The following is a 17633-nucleotide window of genomic DNA, read 5'->3' on the forward strand; positions in this document are numbered from 1 at the left end:
GCTCTCTTAAAGTATCTCAAGCAAGAAAATTTGGAGACGGGGAGATTTATTGGAAGGTTATGGGGTGTTTCTACTGTAGCAGATATAATTGAGTCTCCCAAAGTTCTGGAATTAGGAACTGAAAAGTTTTCAGGATATTTCTCTCCCTCCTCCTTTTACTGCCCCTCTTCCTCTTCACTTCTTCCTCTCCCCTTCTCCTTCTCTCAATCTAGGTTCTCATTCTACCTTCCCTTTGAGTGTGAATTTTATTCTCTTATCTCTTTAGACTTACCTTCCCTGCCTGCTGCTGTGTGCAGCTGAGAATGACTACAATATAAGTGGTCTTCCATATATCTAATTTCAAATGCCTACGGATACTACTAAAAAGACTGTGTTTCAATTCTGGATTACTAGGAGAGCATTTAAAATGGTCAGTTTGAGCCACATGTCTACATTGATCCAGTCTGCTGGGGGAAATGAAATGTTCCACTTCAGGTGCCCTCTACTAGGAAACGTGGGGTTGGATTCCCAGAGAAGAGGAGTTAGCAAGGGCAGATGTATTGAATAAATGTTCATTTCAGTCTTAATGATTTAGGTAATGTATGCTCAATGCAGAAAAATTAGAAAGTGCAGACATACGAACAAAGAAGAGAAATTTATCATTGTGCCTCCAGCAGAAAGTATTTCAACATCTCGACGTGTTTTCTTCTAGACATTTTGATTTGCTTTAAACAATCTTTTTCATTTTATATTTATTTGGATTATATTAAGAATAAGATACAGTGGTCAATGAGACAAACGTGGCTCAGGCTTCCCTTTCTACAGCTTATTTTTTAACATGTGGAGACAGACTTAAAAATTGGAAGCTAATTGATAAAAACATTTGGAAATTGTAGTTGGTACTGCAAAGGAAGCAGGAGATGGAAAGGAAACATGAAAGTGTACTTTAGATGGAATGGCCATGGGATATCTCTGTGACGGTTCACATTAAGTCGAGATTTAAGGAAAAGGAGGAGCTAACTATGATATGAGTAGGCAAAGTTACATGAAGTTAGAGCGTTAGACTGATTTCAGTTAGAGGGGACAGTCTGTGCAAAAGACCTGCATCTGAAATGGAAACGATCTTTTGTGTTCTTAGAATTAAAAACAAAGCTAAAAAAAGTAGTGTAGCTGGAGCTTGGGTTGAGAAAGAAATCCCTTTTTGTTGCTATATAGAGAACACACTGGGCCAGAGAGAGGAGAGATATGGGGTCAGATTCACAGAATGTAGATGGAGAACACTCGGTTTCTCACTGCACTTAAAGCAGAAGGAGCCTGAAGAAGAATGAAGAATGTGACCTGAGAGAAAGAGATAGGGAAGGATAGGGCAGGGCTCTCTCATATCCATTTCAGTTGCATAAGCCACTGAAGATGAAGGGAGCAATGCGGCCATGAAATTAGGGGTGGCTGTGTTTCATATTATTTCCCAAAAAAAGGGAGTTCTTGGTAGACATGCTCAAACCCCAAAATAATGAGTAAACAACCCTGGAACAGTGTTAGGGTACTCTCCCTGCCATATGGGATTTGCTGATATATACACTGGCCCCTCTACAGTTGGACAAAGAGTTGCTAAGAATCAGCCATATGGCTTATAAAGGGGGCGTGGTTCATGGCCAATGGCAGAGAAACATAGATGCCCTATAAACAGACTCATCTGATGTTCCCAGGCCTCTGAATGCCTGATAAGTCACATTGTCAGGCAGCCATTGAGCACTTTTTTCGAATAGAGTTTGGATGGGCATGTGGGAGTGGATGAGAAGCACATGACACCGTCTCTTCTGTTCGCTTCTATAATCATACTGAAGTGAAAAACTTGCAGACCTGAATCAAGTACCAAGAATAATATAAGAGAGAAAGTGCTAAAATCATTGAAGCAGGGAGAAAAAACTTGAGGGAAAGTAGGATGGACCTTGAGGTATGCCCTTTAGAGAAAGCATTCCAGACTGGTTCCTCCAAGCGAAAGGAGGGAGAGAAGCCACTTGATTAATGATACTTAATGCATTGTGTATTCTGCTGAGGAGGGCATTTAGAGATTTCATGAGAATTGCCAACATTTTAGACATAGCATTTACTTTGGATTTGCTTTGATATATTTTGGGTAAGAAATGAGTCATAGTTAAAGTATTTCATGCACAAAGCAGCTGGGTTTTTCAGGCTTTTACAGAATACGATGTGCATTTCTCTGTTAAACATAGAGGGTCCATCTCCAAATGGCCCCTAGGGTCCTTGCTTTATAACAATTGCAGCAACTAGTCAGGATGACTAAGGATATAGTCAGCAGGGGGATCCTGTTGGTTACCACTGAATGGATCTGGAATGATATTGTTTAATGTAGCAGACTAGATGGGAAAATTACTCTAAACTTTTAATTTAATATAAACATCCTCCTGTTGTTGGACAGCAAGTTTTGTTTACACTGACACTAGCAGAACATCATAATATGAAACATTATATTCATTGGAATATCTGAGGGGTACTTCATTGTAAGGGAGTGGGATTCCTTTCCTAGCTTTCTCAGGCAGAGGCTCTCCCATCTACGACTATAAAGCCGTCACAAGTCTTCAGAACAGTGATCATCCTGTATTTATTTTTTACTATGTGTCCAGACAGACTGGTAAACTCCTTTTTGTTTGTTTCTTTTTGTTAATTCGAACACTAATTGCAAACAGTATTTTAAGACCAATGTTCTGGGCTCTTTTTGAGCTTTAGCTATGTGGTCCTTCCAATAACCCTGTGACGTAGGCACCCTTATAGAAGATACAGTTGGTGCTAAGTATCTGTTGAATGAATGGGTAAACAAATGCAGTGTTACAGATGAGGAGAAAAAAATCTGTTTTTTTAACCTTCATTTTTTCTTTTTCTAGCACATGCCTGGTCCATAGGGCAGTCAGAATGACAGTGGGAAGTGTCAGACCAGCTAAGGTTCATGTTCTGCCTCTCTTACTGAAAAAGAGCTGCCAGTGATGGAGCTCTGCTCTGAGCTTGGAATAATGCTGGTACTTTACATGCCTGTGCTAATCCCCACTAAAACCCTGAGACATGGGGTATTATTGTCCATATCATACCGGTAAGGTAAGTGACTGGTTTAGACTTGTACAGTAAATAGGAAGAGAGCAGCATTTGGAACCCAGGTTTTGTTTTTTTTTTCAATTGTACTTTAGGTTCTGGGGTACCTGTGCAGATCATGCAGGATTGTTGCATAGGTACACACATGGCAATGTGGTTTGCTGCCTCAATCCCCCCATCACCCACATCTGGCATTTCTCCCCATGTTATCCCTCTCCAATCTCCCCAACAAACATATGAAAAAATGCTCATCATCACTGGTCATTAGAGAAATGCAAATCAAAATGACATTGAGATACCTTCTCACACCAGTTAGAATGGCGATCATTAAAAAATCTGGAGATAACAGATGCTGGAGAGGATGTGGAGAAATAGCAACACTTTTACACTGTTGGTGGGAGTGTAAACTAGTTCAACCATTGTGGAAGATAGTGTGGCGATTCCTCAAGGACCTAGAAATAGAAATTCCATTTGAGCCAGCAATCCCATTACTGGGTATATTATATCCAAAGGATTATAAATCGTTCTATTATAAAGACACATGCACACGTATGTTCATTGCAGAGCTGTTTACAGTAGCAAAGACTTGGAACCAACCCAAATGCCCATTGATGATAGACTGGACAGGGAAAATGTGGCACATATACACCACAGAATACTATGCAGCCATAAAAAATGATGAGTTTATGTCCTTTGTAGGGATATGGATGAATCTGGCAACCATCATTTTCAGCAAACTGACACAAGACAAGAAAATCAAACACTGCATGTTCTCACTCATAGGCGGTGTTGAACAATGAGAATACAAGAACACACAGGAACCCAGGTTTATTGGCAGTTGAATCTTGTGCTCTTTCTAGAACCCGTAGCCTCCCATTTATCTTGATAAGAGAGGATGTCTCCCTCTCTGAGGTAGTGTTGCGCTGGTTCCTTTCCCCTTCTCCTCAATGACTATTTTGTTGTTTAAAGATAAATTTGGAACATTCTCCATGCAGAAGTGATGGAAGTGTCCAAGCTGAGAAAATGCTATTATTCCAAGTCATTTAGTTACTCTTTCACAAGTCAACCATTAAATCTAAGAAAGGGGAGAGGGGGAAGGCATCAAATAAATTTTGAATATGGGAGAGCTTGGTATTTATTGCCTTCAAAGTCAGTATGTTGACTGCTTTTCTCTACCTAGAACCTGAATTTGCATTGTTCCTGCTTCTATATAAAGCTTTATCTAGGGCTTTATAAAGAGTAGCTATTTTGGGCCAGGCACAGTGGCTCACAGCTGTAATCCTAGCATTTTGGGAGGTCAAGGCGGGAGGATACCTTGAGTCCAGGAGTTTGACACTACCCTGGGCAACATAGTAAGACTCCATCTCTACAAAACAATTTAAAATTAGCCAAGTGTGTTAGCACATGGCTGTAGTCCCAGTTACATTTTCTTCACAGTTCCAGTTCTCAGGGCTTCACATTCTCGTGACTTCAGGGTTTAAAGGAAAATAATCAATGGCCAGGTATGGTGGCTCACACATGTAATCTCTGTAAGCTTTAGGAGGCTGAAGCAGGAGGACTGCTAGAGCCCAGGTGTTCAAGACCAGCCTGGGCAACGTGGCAACACTGCATCTCTACTACAAAATATATTTAAAATTTGTTTAAAGTAAAAACAGAAGGAAAATAATCACTCAGGCAAAATTCTAGTGGAACCATTAAATTGCTTGTGAATTTGGTATGAAAATGTTCCCCACAAGCCACAGCCTCCTTTTCAGCATTGTTTTACTGCTCCCACTCAATAGTTAGAAGGATCCAGCTTCCCCGGCACTGAGGTCAATGAATAATTATTTAAACACCTAGAATATGTCTAGCATTGTGGTGGGTACTGAAAGAAACTTGGAGAAGTGTAAGGCAACGCCCACCCTCAAAAGAGCTTAAAATCTGATTGGGCAAACTGAAGTACTCTGTGGCCATAAAGTAATCTCTAGTAATACACAGAAGCTCAGAACTTGGCAGGGCCAAATAAGAAGGGAAGGTTTTTTTCTGTCTTTAGTAAAAGCCTGAAAACCCTATTTTGTGCTGGGGCCGGAAAGGTAGGAAGGAATTGCTCTCACCTCCAAGTACATGAGGAGCTAGAATTTACTATTCCTGGATCCTTGACACTTTCACTTCAAGAATCAAATCAAGAGTCATATATTATCTTCTGGGTTGGTATCTTTCTGATGTTATCTGTCCCCAATCCTATCTCTAATCAGCCATGAGTAAAATAGCCTGAGGAAAGTTTACAGATGATGGCACCAAGATACTCCCTTGAGTATCTAGGCAGTGGCAGATTTGGTTCTTGTGTTTATGCCTGGTTGAGAAAGACAGAAGTCTACTTGGGGGGAAAAAGTGACCTATGGACTGAATTGTTACCTTTGTGTGGCACATTCCGTGTTTCTAGGGCAGCACAGGAGACAAAGAATGCATTTATTTTGTGGAAAAGGATAGGGAGCAGGAGAAGAAACAGAGGCCAAAGGATTGTGCAATAGTGGCATTTTCAAATCCCTCCAGAAAGTTTATGTTTCAAGTCCTTTGCTAAAGTGAAGCATAGATAGCTGTTTAAAAAGAAGCAGTTTACTGAGGACCCCAGCCCCAATTCTGCTGTGCTGGATTTTCCTTGTCCCTAGGCGTTCTCATACCTTCAACCCCAGCCCCTGGGGCAGGCAGGCCACTGTGTCTGGACCCTGCCCAGGACAGGCCTGTGCCTTCCCCCAGCAGAGACCACAGGCCTCAAATAGCATCTAGGTGTTTAAATGGAAGAATGAGAACAAGGACGGGAGTGAAAAGAAACAGTTTGCTGGATCTCAGCATAAGAAAGTACTGTACAGTGATTTCTGTGTCATCTGCAAACCAGACTGGACTTGCCTTGTTGAAAATCGTTCCCAAAACAAGCCCCTTCCTTAGACGGCCAGTGAAAGGGTGATATTAAATGCAAAGTCTCATTAATTAAACATAATTACGGGGCACAGATTTATCATGCAAAATTAAAAAATGCTCCTTATCCACCTAGGTAGTGGAAAAAGTGCAAAGATTGAGAGGTAGTGCTGATTGGAAGCCTGTACATCCTGCTGCTGGCTTAATCATCTGCATATTTTCCCTCGTGCCAGGGATGATTTGATAGGATATGGTTCAGAACTCTCTCCGGTGCTTAGTAAATCTTTTCAACTGACAGAATGACCCTTTGTCTCTTCCCTCTTCTATACTGGAGCCTCGGAGCTTTCACCGTCAACCTCCCACCAATGATGTCATCATTCTCTCCTTGCCATCCATCCCTCTGTGTCCCAAATGCCCCTACCCCTGCCCTGTGCTCACAATGCATCTTCATTCTGTTGGCCTTTTGTCTTGGCTGTCTGGGTCCACTGTGTCCAGCACGCTGTCCACATTTGGCAAGGTAGAGGCAGAAAGGGAAGAAAGCAGTACGGCTAGTGGTTCAGAATTAGGATTTTGGAACCAGACATGTCTGGCCTGGCATCCTGCCTCTGTATCTTTACTGTGTAATCTTAATGTCAGGAGCCTCAATATTTTCAGTTATGAAATGGATATATAAGAATGCAAGCCTCAGAGAGCCATGAGATGGAACAAGAACTTACACCACAGAGCACTTGTCTAGAATGAGCATTCAGTACACAGTAGTTAAGAGGCGAGAGGCTTTCATAGACCATAGGCACTCTTGCCTTTTAAGTCCCTTATTCCTTGAAAAAATATTAAAAATTATATTTTATGACCATGTTGGCATGAACATAAATAAATTAACATATATTGAAACAGTTCTTTAACCTAAACTCTCATTTTTTCCCCTTCTGTTCTAAAATAAATTAATCCATTTTTGTTGGTCCTTATACCTGTTGTGAGCACTGGGCACTGTGTCTCCCATGCCTAATGGGTAGGTCAGCCCTGGGTGGAAGATTTGTTTTGGAGAGTCTTCCCTTTGCCTTTCAAGTGTGGTTAAGTGTTTTCTGGAAGATTTGGGTCCCGCTGCCCCTCAGGACATCGCTGCCCTAATACTCCTCCCTTCCCCTTCTCTTTTCTCCCAGCCACTGGGGGAGTCCACAGTGTGGAGCTCCCAACTCCCATACGCCTGGCCCCATCCTTCTCCATTTAAACTCTTGCCCTTATTCCACACCTTTCCCCTGATTAGGTCTTGTTGCCTTCGGGCTTTATCCTTGTTCTGGTAAGTTGGCATTGAATTTTCTCATAAACTATTTCTCCTTGAAGTATGAATGACTGTATTCCTCCTCTACTGCTTAGGGAGTATTTCTATTTTGAGAGACTCTGTACCATAATTCAAACCCATGTATCTAATAGAAGAATTTTAGTCCAGCAGAGGAAATATTTCAAAGCAAAAAATGATGCTTGAGAATCATTTAGATTGTATGGTGCTGATGCCAGTAGCTTGGTGCCTACTGCATGTATGCATTCAGTGGGCCTCAGTGATACAGCTAGATTAGAAACTGCTAGAAGGCAGGGCACAGCCTATCCGCAAAATTCTCTTGGTAAAGTATCACGCCCGGTGAAGTTCTGATGGATGTTTTTTATCCCAACGAAATCACACATCACTTCTTCTGTCCCCCATCTTGAGGAATCCCTCCAGCTGTGCTTGGTGGTGACCTTACACCACCACACAGCGTGCATAGAACACAAACTTCCCTCCCTTAGTGCTTGTTATTTTCTGACTTTGGGCAGGATAATGATCTGAGAGATAATCCCATTTATAAAGGAGAAGAAAACTATGGCCCAGAAAAGTAGAATATTTTCCCTGAAGTAGCAACACAAGTTAATGGCAGAATCAGTGTGAGATCCCTGGCTTCCTGAAAACACGGGCGTGGGTACCATTTACCTCCATCAGGGCCTAGGGTGGTACTTAGCACAGAGCACAGGCTCTGCAGTAGGAATCTCTGGTTTGATTCCTGGCTTCATTGCTTACTCTGTCTGTCCTTTGAAATGATACTCGATCTCTAAACCTGTTTTCTCATCTGCAAAGTGGGGGAGGGGGAGAAATGGTATCAACTTTATATAGTGTTGTGAAGATTCTGAGAGCTGTGAGAATTAAATAAGATTATCCATATAAAGTGCTTAGTACAATATCTCACACACAGGCCTTCAGTAAATGACTCATGATTATACAGTTATCACGACTGTCTCTACAACCCTCATGGCTTAAAGAAAGTGTGAGTGCTGTTTCCCAGAGTGTGTACTGACTGCAGTGCCCAGGGAGTGGCCAGAGCAGTGAGAGAATCTGGCTGAACAGGTTTTTTCAAAGCAGTGGAAAATAAATCAAAGGTGATAACCCAAATTTGGAAAAAGAATGTACTCCTTTGTTTGTTCTTTCCTAGTTGTGAAAGAACCTTCAAAATGCAATTGATGTTGAAATAAATTGGAAGCAACATGGCTGACTCTCTCTGGTCTGTGTTCTTGGCCCCATGAGGACAGACAGTGGCAACTTTGAGTTTCTGCTGAATGTGGTGATGGCTGGCTATGTTCTGTGAAGATGTCTACACCAGTGAGTAGACAAGATTAGGTGTCAGCAAATCACGCAGAAACGGCAGAGATGGGGGAGAGGGGATGCTTCACACCTGGGTCCAAAGCATGCCCAGCCCCTTGTGCAAATTGTTCTCCACTGAACACGAAGTCTCAGGGAACTTGGTTAGAACTCTTGGTTGAAAGTAACAGATGTCCAATTTATATTAGCTTAAGCAACAGGGAAATTCATTATAAAGATTCCATAGTGTATCAGTGCATCGAGGAAAACAAAGAGAAATGCACAGTGGACTTGAGATTGGAAACAGGCCCCTGAATTATATTAAAACATGTGTCTCTTCTCTGCTTCATTTTTCTCTCTTTCTACAGATTTGCTTCTCTATGGCTCTAGTTAACATAATGAAACAACAGTTCACAAGTTTTGTAGATCACTATACAGCCACCTAAAGAGAGCCTGGTCTCACTTTCTCCAATTCCAATATTCCCATGAAAGGGACTAATCACTCGGCCTTGGGCCAGGTTCCTTTCTCTGATTACCAATCAGCAATGATATAAAGTTATAATCTATTTTACCCACATGGCACATTCACCATAACTATTTACCACCTGTGTGTGAGCAAAACTACAGATAAGGGATGACTGAAACAAGTATTGATGAGCCAGATGACAAAAAGCAGATTTTTCCCATCCAGCCCTATACTGCATCCTGGCCATTCCCATATTCCTCATCATTTTACTTGAAATCTAGGATGTCTCTGTACTTACTGCCTTCATACTAGGTTGACCATAGGTTGACCTTGCACTAAACGAGCTAATTCCAGCATGTTAGAGTATAAATGGCATAGGCTTTAGAACCACACAGACCTTGAGTTAAAGCCCACTTGCTAGCTGTGTGATCCTGGACAAGTTACTTAGCCTCTCTGAGTATTGATTTTCTTATTTAAATTAAGGGTAATAATACTTTCCTAATGGGATTGTTATGCAGATTAAGGGAAATAAAGTAACCATATTCAAGTGTTTGGTATGTAATGTATACTCAGTTATGTTAATTCCGTTTTCTTGATTAGCCTACCTAGAAATCTTCAGGCAGGTGAGAAAGTAGGCTTGAGTGAGAAGAGAAGAAAGGAGAAGTGATAGAATTTTCTATCTGGGAAATGTCTTTTTTGCTTCAGGTATTTTGCAGTTAGGCTGAGCAAACACTGAATAATTTCAGTGGGTCTGCCGCACTGGGAAATCCACATTTTGATAGATAGGGTCTCTCACTTTAGACACAAATCCACAAGGATCTGAGGATCAATGATGAATGTTGTATGTTTCTTTTTAATTAATTAGTGCGATTATATGGCTCTTAAGCCTTTCTCTGTAAATTTCAAGGCTCATAAAGTATAATCTGATTGCTAGGTTGTGAATGAAGCACTTTAACGTTAATTCATGAAAAACTTATACATCTTCCTGTTCAGAGACACACTTCCCTTTCAGAATATAGTAAGCCATACTTACTATAAATAAATATAAATTGTTGTTTATTGAGTTGTTACCATAACAGGCACTTTCTAAACTTTTATATGCATTATCTCATTTCTTTCTATGAGTTAAGTGCTATTGTCCCCATTTTCTGGATTAGAAAACTGAGGCTCAGGCAAGTTGCTGAGATCACATAGCACCCAGTGACAAAATTGGCACTTGAGCCCAGTTTAGTCTGATTCCAGAGCCTGACCACTGAACACTTTCATTTTGGTAATAAGATTTAGATACAGAAAACAGAAGAAATGAATTACCAGAAAAATCAGTGCTTAAAGTACCTCATATGAGAAGGATCATCTGATGGCTTTTGCTACATGGGCTTGGCTGCAAAGCAGTGGAATTATAGGAAGAAAAACTGATGAACAATAATAGAGTATCTTCTTAGACTTGAGAACTATTCTAATTACTTACTTAGAGGATAGTAGTGATGAAGGGGTTGAGTCTGTGAAAAAAAGCGACTAGAGATTTGGTCCCAGCTTTATACTTGCGAGTGTTTTCTATCTTGGTTAAAATTGTGCACACTCCGATCATCTGTAGGTGTGAGGGGTTGGGTGTGCATGTATGTGGAATATTTTGGCCTGCTCCAGAAAATAACAATGCTTTAAGGTTAGGTACTGTGAATAAATTCTTATATTTGAAGGAATCTTATTCATTGACCTATGAACCACTGATGGGAACCACTGTGACCTCTAACCTAATTGACCTCCTCCTCCAGAAATATTTTATTTTGTTTTCTTTGTGCTACTGAGAGTTTCATTATTTTCCAGGCTGTGATTCATTTCTGCTCTCTTTGTGCCTTTTTTTTTAAAAACTGAATCTTGTGTATAAATAGAAGAAACATTTAAATATCACATCACTTTTTATTAGAAGCATAACTGGATTAATATCTCATATTTTTCCTTTTTATTCCCTTCTGTCTTTCAGCTCCAGGGTTCCTTGAAAAGAAAACAGGTAGTTAACCTGTCTCCTGCCAACAGCAAGCGGCCCAATGGCTTTGTGGACAACTCATTTCTTGATATCAAAAGAATTCGTGTTGGAGAGAATCTCTCTGCAGGACAAGGTGGCCTCCAAGTAAATAACGGACAAAGTCAGATTATGTCAGGGAGCTTGCCTATGAGCCAAGCCCCCCTGCGAAAGACTAACACTCTGTCATCCCATACACATTCTCCTGGCAATGGCCTGTTTAATATGGGCTTAAAGGAGGTAAAGAAGGAGCCGGGAGAGACCCTGTCTTGCAGTAAGCACATGGATGGTCAAATGACCCAAGAGAATATTTTTTCTAATAGGTACGGAGATGACCCTGGCGAACAACTGATGGATCCTGAGCTGCAGGAACTGTTCAATGAACTGACCAACATATCTGTGCCTCCCATGAGTGACCTTGAACTGGAGAACATGATCAATGCCACCATAAAGCAGGATGACCCATTTAACATTGACTTGGGTCAGCAAAGTCAGAGGAGCACACCTAGGCCCTCCTTACCGATGGAGAAAATCGTGATCAAAAGTGAATACTCACCGGGCCTGACTCAGGGACCCTCAGGCTCTCCTCAGCTGAGGCCCCCATCAGCTGGCCCCGCATTCTCCATGGCCAACTCTGCCCTCTCCACCTCGTCTCCAATCCCTTCAGTCCCTCAGAGCCAGGCTCAGCCTCAGACAGGTTCAGGAGCAAGCCGGGCCCTGCCAAGCTGGCAGGAAGTGTCTCATGCCCAGCAGCTCAAACAGATAGCTGCCAATCGTCAGCAGCATGCCCGGATGCAGCAGCACCAGCCTACCAACTGGTCAGCCTTGTCCTCTTCTGCTGGACCATCCCCAGGTCCATTTGGGCAGGAGAAAATTCCCAGTCCTTCTTTTGGTCAGCAGACATTCAGCCCACAGAGCTCCCCTATGCCTGGGGTAGCTGGCGGCAGCAGCCAGTCAAAAGTAATGGCTAACTACATGTACAAGGCCAGCCCCTCGGCCCAGGGTGGGCACCTGGATGTGCTCATGCAGCAAAAGCCTCAGGATCTCAGTCGAAGTTTTATTAACAACCCGCACCCAGCCATGGAGCCCCGTCAGGGCAACACCAAGCCTTTGTTTCACTTTAACTCAGATCAAGCAAACCAGCAGATGCCTTCTGTTTTGCCTTCCCAGAACAAGCCTTCTCTCCTACACTACACCCTACAGCAACAGCAGCAGCAGCAGCAGCAGCAACAGCAGCAGCAGAGTTCAATTTCAGCTCAACAGCAGCAGCAGCAACAGCAACAGCAGCAGAGCTCAATTTCAGCCCAACAGCAGCAGCAGCAACAGCAGCAGCAGCAGCAGCAGCAGCAGCAGCAGCAGCAGCAACAGCCATCTTCTCAGCCCACCCAATCTCTACCAAGCCAGCCTTTGCTAAGGTCACCTTTGCCACTGCAGCAAAAGATCCTACTTCAGCAAATGCAGAATCAGCCCATCGCAGGAATGGGATATCAAGTCTCCCAACAACAAAGACAGGTAAGGGCAGCTCTACTTCCCCAAATACAGAGTTCCCAGAGACCATTTAGCTTGATTGTTATGCTTTGGTTACCGTTATGTTTATGTTGTGACAAGATCAAGACCAAAGACAGTAGTGGTCTTGATGGAGTCATATGAAGACCTCATAAAGCCTGATTCATTTGGGGAGTCTGGGGCAAGGGCTGGTACTTCCTTGTAGAGCCATTACTGTCATTGTGATCTGTAATGATCAAAGGTCTTACTCAGAATAGAGCATTATAACATGTGCCATTAGTGACATATCCAGTTGTCAATCAGATGGTCATTTATCCAGGCAGTAAATTAGTCATTAAGTCAGCATGCACTTTCTGAGTACAAGATGTTATAATTATGCTAAGTTATTGGAATAAAGCCAGAGGTGGGATTGAGTATTACATGACTGATCTATACCTGCACCAACCAACTAGAATATCTAAATGCCCAATCCATCATAATAGTCCTGCGATGACTCCCTGTGATGCATGTGGACCGAGTATCAGCCCTAAATAAAACATGATCCCTGTCTGCAAGAACAGTAAGGAAAGAGAGACAGGATTTTAAACTACCATTTTAATACGAGGTAGAAAGAATAACGATATGAGAGCACAGAGTTTGGGTATCTGACCCAGCACAGGGAAATCAGGGAAGGCTTCTGGAAAAGTAATGCCTGAGTTAAGTGATAAAGGATGAAATCATCACGAATAAACAGAGAAAAAAAATCTCTGGTTACCTTATGTCCTTTGGTTAACATAAAACAGAGGTTTATTCCACCCCAGATATGAGCAGTATGAAGACATAGCTCTGTGCCTCCAGAGCACATACTGATGAGTAAGCCCTGATCCCCAGGGAACTTGAAAGAAAAGACTCTTCCTGGAAGGAAGGAAGGAAGGAACTTTGAATATTGCTTTGTGTGTGTAATTTGACAGGTCTACGTTATCTGCCTAAGCCCAAAGATAGCACATAATATGTCAGAATAATATCTCAGGACAGTGGGATGGTACAGAGCCTAATTCCAACAACATTCCTAGAGTAGTTTTCATGGCTACTGCCCAGAAAAGAATGCCACAAACACCACAAACTCTGTCCAGGCTAACCTTTGCCCTAGATGTTGGCCAGAACACCAGACTCAACGAGGATTCAAAAATTAGGCACTAAGGACCGCTTTCAGCTCTTTTCCACTTAAGAAGTGGGTTTTTAAAAAATTATGGATTATGAAGAATGGACTTGGAGTCATACACACACACACAAACACACACATATATTTTTTTACAAAATTTCTCTTTTAACCCAGGCAATTTTGGGAGCATTTAAAAGCAAGTTGTGGTACCATTTTCTAATGCTGTATGTAGGCACTTTGATTTAGATGAATGTAGGTTCAGATTCTTACTCTGACAGTCCTAGCTGTGTCACCTCAAGGAACTCACTGAAATTCTCTACACTTATTTCCTCACCTATCAATAGGGGTGAAAAGAAAATATCTTAGGGGTGTATTGAAAATAAAATGAGGTAATTCTCAGCCCAGAGTCTAGAATAAGTTGATTACTATTATGATTATGGCAAGAGGCATAAACCACCAAATGTTGTTTTTAAACAAGCACTGCTATGGTATAGGAGAGGCATTGGAGTAAATCCCAAATCCTAACATAAAGAGTATTGGGGAAATAAAAGAGAATTATCCTTCATTCTTCCATGATCCAGCAGCCTGAGTGTGTTGCGGTTTACCCTTTCTAGGCCCAGACTTCTGACTATAAAAATGAAAATTATAAATAATGAGATAGCAATAAGTTAGCATTTATAACCAGCCTCCCTTACTTATGGCATCTCGTTTCATCTGTTTGAGGGAAATGCCATTATTTCCATGTTACAGGAACAGAATTGAGGCACAGGGAGGCTCAATAGCTTTTCCAAGGTCACACAGATAATAAGTAGCAGCTACAGGGTTCTGATAATCTACTTCTAAGCCTATACTTTTAGCCACTAGGATCTACAGGTCACAGGTAGGATATGCTGGGGTCTTTATAGATCATTGTGGAATTCTTAAAAAGAATATTCTGCTAATGTTGACTCCTACTTACATAATCTACATAGCAGATTAAGTCCTTTGGGATAAAAACATATCCTAAATCTCTATTCTTTAGAGATGCTAAAGAATTTTAAACACAAACACACACACACACACACACACACACACACACACCTGTGTAATTGTTAGCCTTCCTGAGGGTAAACATTATGGAGTTAACCAAAATAAACAACTTACAATAGGAAATATAGATCTTCAGTGCCCCATCAGTCATTTTCTGGGAGCCTCCCTGCCACCTCCAACATCCTCTGTCCTGTTTCCAGAGACACTGCTGATATCAGCAACTGTAAACCATATTTCTGACCTCTTAGTCCCCACCCAAGTTTCTAGGACCCAAGCACACCAATGGGTGCTGATGGCCAAATCAGCAAACATCTTCCAATGCCTTAGATAATGTTTTACATTCTCCTAGGGCATATGACACATATGATAAGGAGGTAATTTTCATCTCTTCCAAAAGGCCCTTAAAAAGTAATGGAAATGTGGCAGCATTTCAAGTTAAGGACCTCTCTTCTGTGCAGAGAGTAGCCACCCATTTAAAGTTTTGTCCCAGCTTTATAGACTGAACCACATTGTCTCTTCCAACTCAATAATCCCATAACATATGATTCCAAAGTCATGTGTCTGAGTTTTCAGCAAGTATACTACAGCTGTGTAGTCAAGTAAGTATTACCTTTGAAAAGCATTCACATTTAGGAGGGAAGGGTACACATCCTAATAATGATGCTATTGTTCAATACAGCTATAGAGTTTTCTCTGGGGATTGTCTCCAGGGCTTAAAGCGCATTTGGTAGATTATTACCAACACTATAACATTCATCCTATCAAGGCAATTTTTGCAAACAGTCAAGCCAGGTCATGCTGCTTTAGGTCAAAACCAAGGGATAACTATGATGTGGCAAGACTGCATTGCAAGTGCGGTGTGTGAGCTTTCTCTGAAGGCACTTAAAGAAAGTGAGCTCCTTCTTAAGATGTTTATTTTGAGAAGCAACTTTTATTTGATATACATACTTTTAAGTTTCTGATTCTTACTGTCTCATCTAGTGTGTTGGCATGTATTCTCAACTCAGAGAGAGTGTTTAACTCTACCATCTATAAAGACAGTACAAATGTCTATTCTCATGCCAGAACAGCTAAATCTCCATTACTCATGACCAAAATCATGGGTAGGGTGGGGGATTTGGAATTAAGCAACTCTTAAATTTGTCAACTAAAACATCCTAAAGGAAAATGCTAGTCATGTATTTTTGTGTTTCTGCTTGTCATACTCACTTTGTGTCAAACATAGGACTGTTTACTATGGGATTTGTTACTTGGAGCTCTTTAGCCTTGTGATTGATGGAAATCTTGGTTCTCTGCTACAAATTAATAGATTGAATTTGTTGATCAGTTGCTTGCAGTTTACCCCATAGATGTGCAAAGGTGACTTTCTCTTTACCCGTCAGAACTCTGAACCCAGACAGATCCACATTTTCAGCTAGAGACTGAATGAGGGACATTCCTATGCCCCTTCGCCTTTACTGTGTACCTACCTCTGTTTTCCTAGAGGTAAATGATGTCTGAGAGATGGATGCAGCATAATAAAATTGTTTGATAAATCCTATTGTTCCATGCTTGGGGTGGTTTTAAGTAATCTCTTCCCTAGAAACTGGGAGAACAAATACTGTTTGGTATTTTACAAAATGTCTTCAACAGACTCTTGTCTTGCTAATATTTGTAGCTTGGCAAATGGAGATACCTCTTGCTATAATTTTCTTCCCTTCCTGATTTGAGGATTAAGGGAGAGGGCAAGACAGGGAGGCAACGCATATGTTTCTGATTTATCTTCAAGTCACTGAACACTTCTTTAAGTTGTGAAAGAGTTACTCGTTGATCAGGGCTCGTGAGGTTTAAGCCAAAAGTGCTTACCTCTTTAACCAAAAAGTGATCTTTTTCAGAGCTATATAATCAGTCACTTAAAAGTGTGAATTATTTTCTAACATTGGATCCATGCAACTCAAGTGGATTCTATATTTGGTTTAGAATTCTCCCATCTCTAAAACTTCTTGGAGGGAAGGCAGCCAGTGAATGGATGGTTTGTTATGACTGAAACATAAATTCGTACATTGCCTCCTTAGTTTAAAGCCAAGCTACTCAATCATATATTAATAACCTCACCCTGCTCTCTCTTCCTAGCCAAGCTTTTCCTTCACTACATCATATCCTTCACTACACCATATTATACCCTCGGTGTAAATCAGGCACATCTCCTAGTGTTCTCTGCCCCACTTCTTTAAGGTAGTATTGTATATATCCGATCTTAAGAATGAACACCCAGAAAATTGTTTCCAAATTGGCCTGGGAGGCAGTAGAGAAATCAATGTAACTCTCTTATGCTGACAGTACCTCTGAGTCCTTATAATTGTCCAATGAAATTGCCAGAGAAGAAATAGAAATCTTGTATCAGCTGGAAATGCCTTTTCCAATGAGAAAATAATCATGAATTTAGTGTTTTATAGTAATATAACATCCAAGCCACTCCTTCACTGGATCCTAGAGGTTGGCTGAAGGGTCACCAAATTAGGCTGGTGCCAGAGTTTGGGTTTATAGGCTAGAATAGGGTACAGGAAGTCAGGAGCATAGAGGGCCAAAGACAAAACCAAGCCAAAGTCCTACAGAAGCTGAGAAACAAAATTAGTCAGTATATTGTGAACTTGTTCAAGGAGGCCAAAAAAAAAATGGTGACATACCTGCGGTCAAGGGTAAATATAATGGCATGAAATCTGTAGTGAAGATGGAATAGAGACTCAAGAGATGCTAGGTGATCACTGCAAATGACTCTTGACCATTAGATGATATCTTTATAACTCACCTTGGCTGAGTTTTGGCAAGAAGGAACAAGGTTGATACAGACATATTGTGTGTTGTCAGTGGGAGGCCAGGAGCATTATGTTTACATTTTCATTTTATC

At 41.3% G+C, this 17633-nt stretch overlaps 1 protein-coding gene across 1 annotated transcript in view; it reads left to right on the top strand.

Moving 5' to 3' along the window:
- MAML2 (mastermind like transcriptional coactivator 2) overlaps nt 1-17633 on the top strand; it is a 370219-nt gene that overhangs the window by 244484 nt on the left and 108102 nt on the right. Inside the window, exon 2 of the mRNA XM_032295930.1 lies at nt 11032-12582. Within this exon, the coding sequence (XP_032151821.1) occupies nt 11032-12582 (1551 nt within the window). The remainder of the gene's footprint in view (nt 1-11031; nt 12583-17633) is intronic.

Source organism: Sapajus apella, unplaced genomic scaffold, assembly GCF_009761245.1.
Source record: "Sapajus apella isolate SASKATOON/1434 unplaced genomic scaffold, GSC_monkey_1.0 scaffold34, whole genome shotgun sequence".
In the NCBI taxonomy this organism is placed as follows: domain Eukaryota; kingdom Metazoa; phylum Chordata; class Mammalia; order Primates; family Cebidae; genus Sapajus; species Sapajus apella.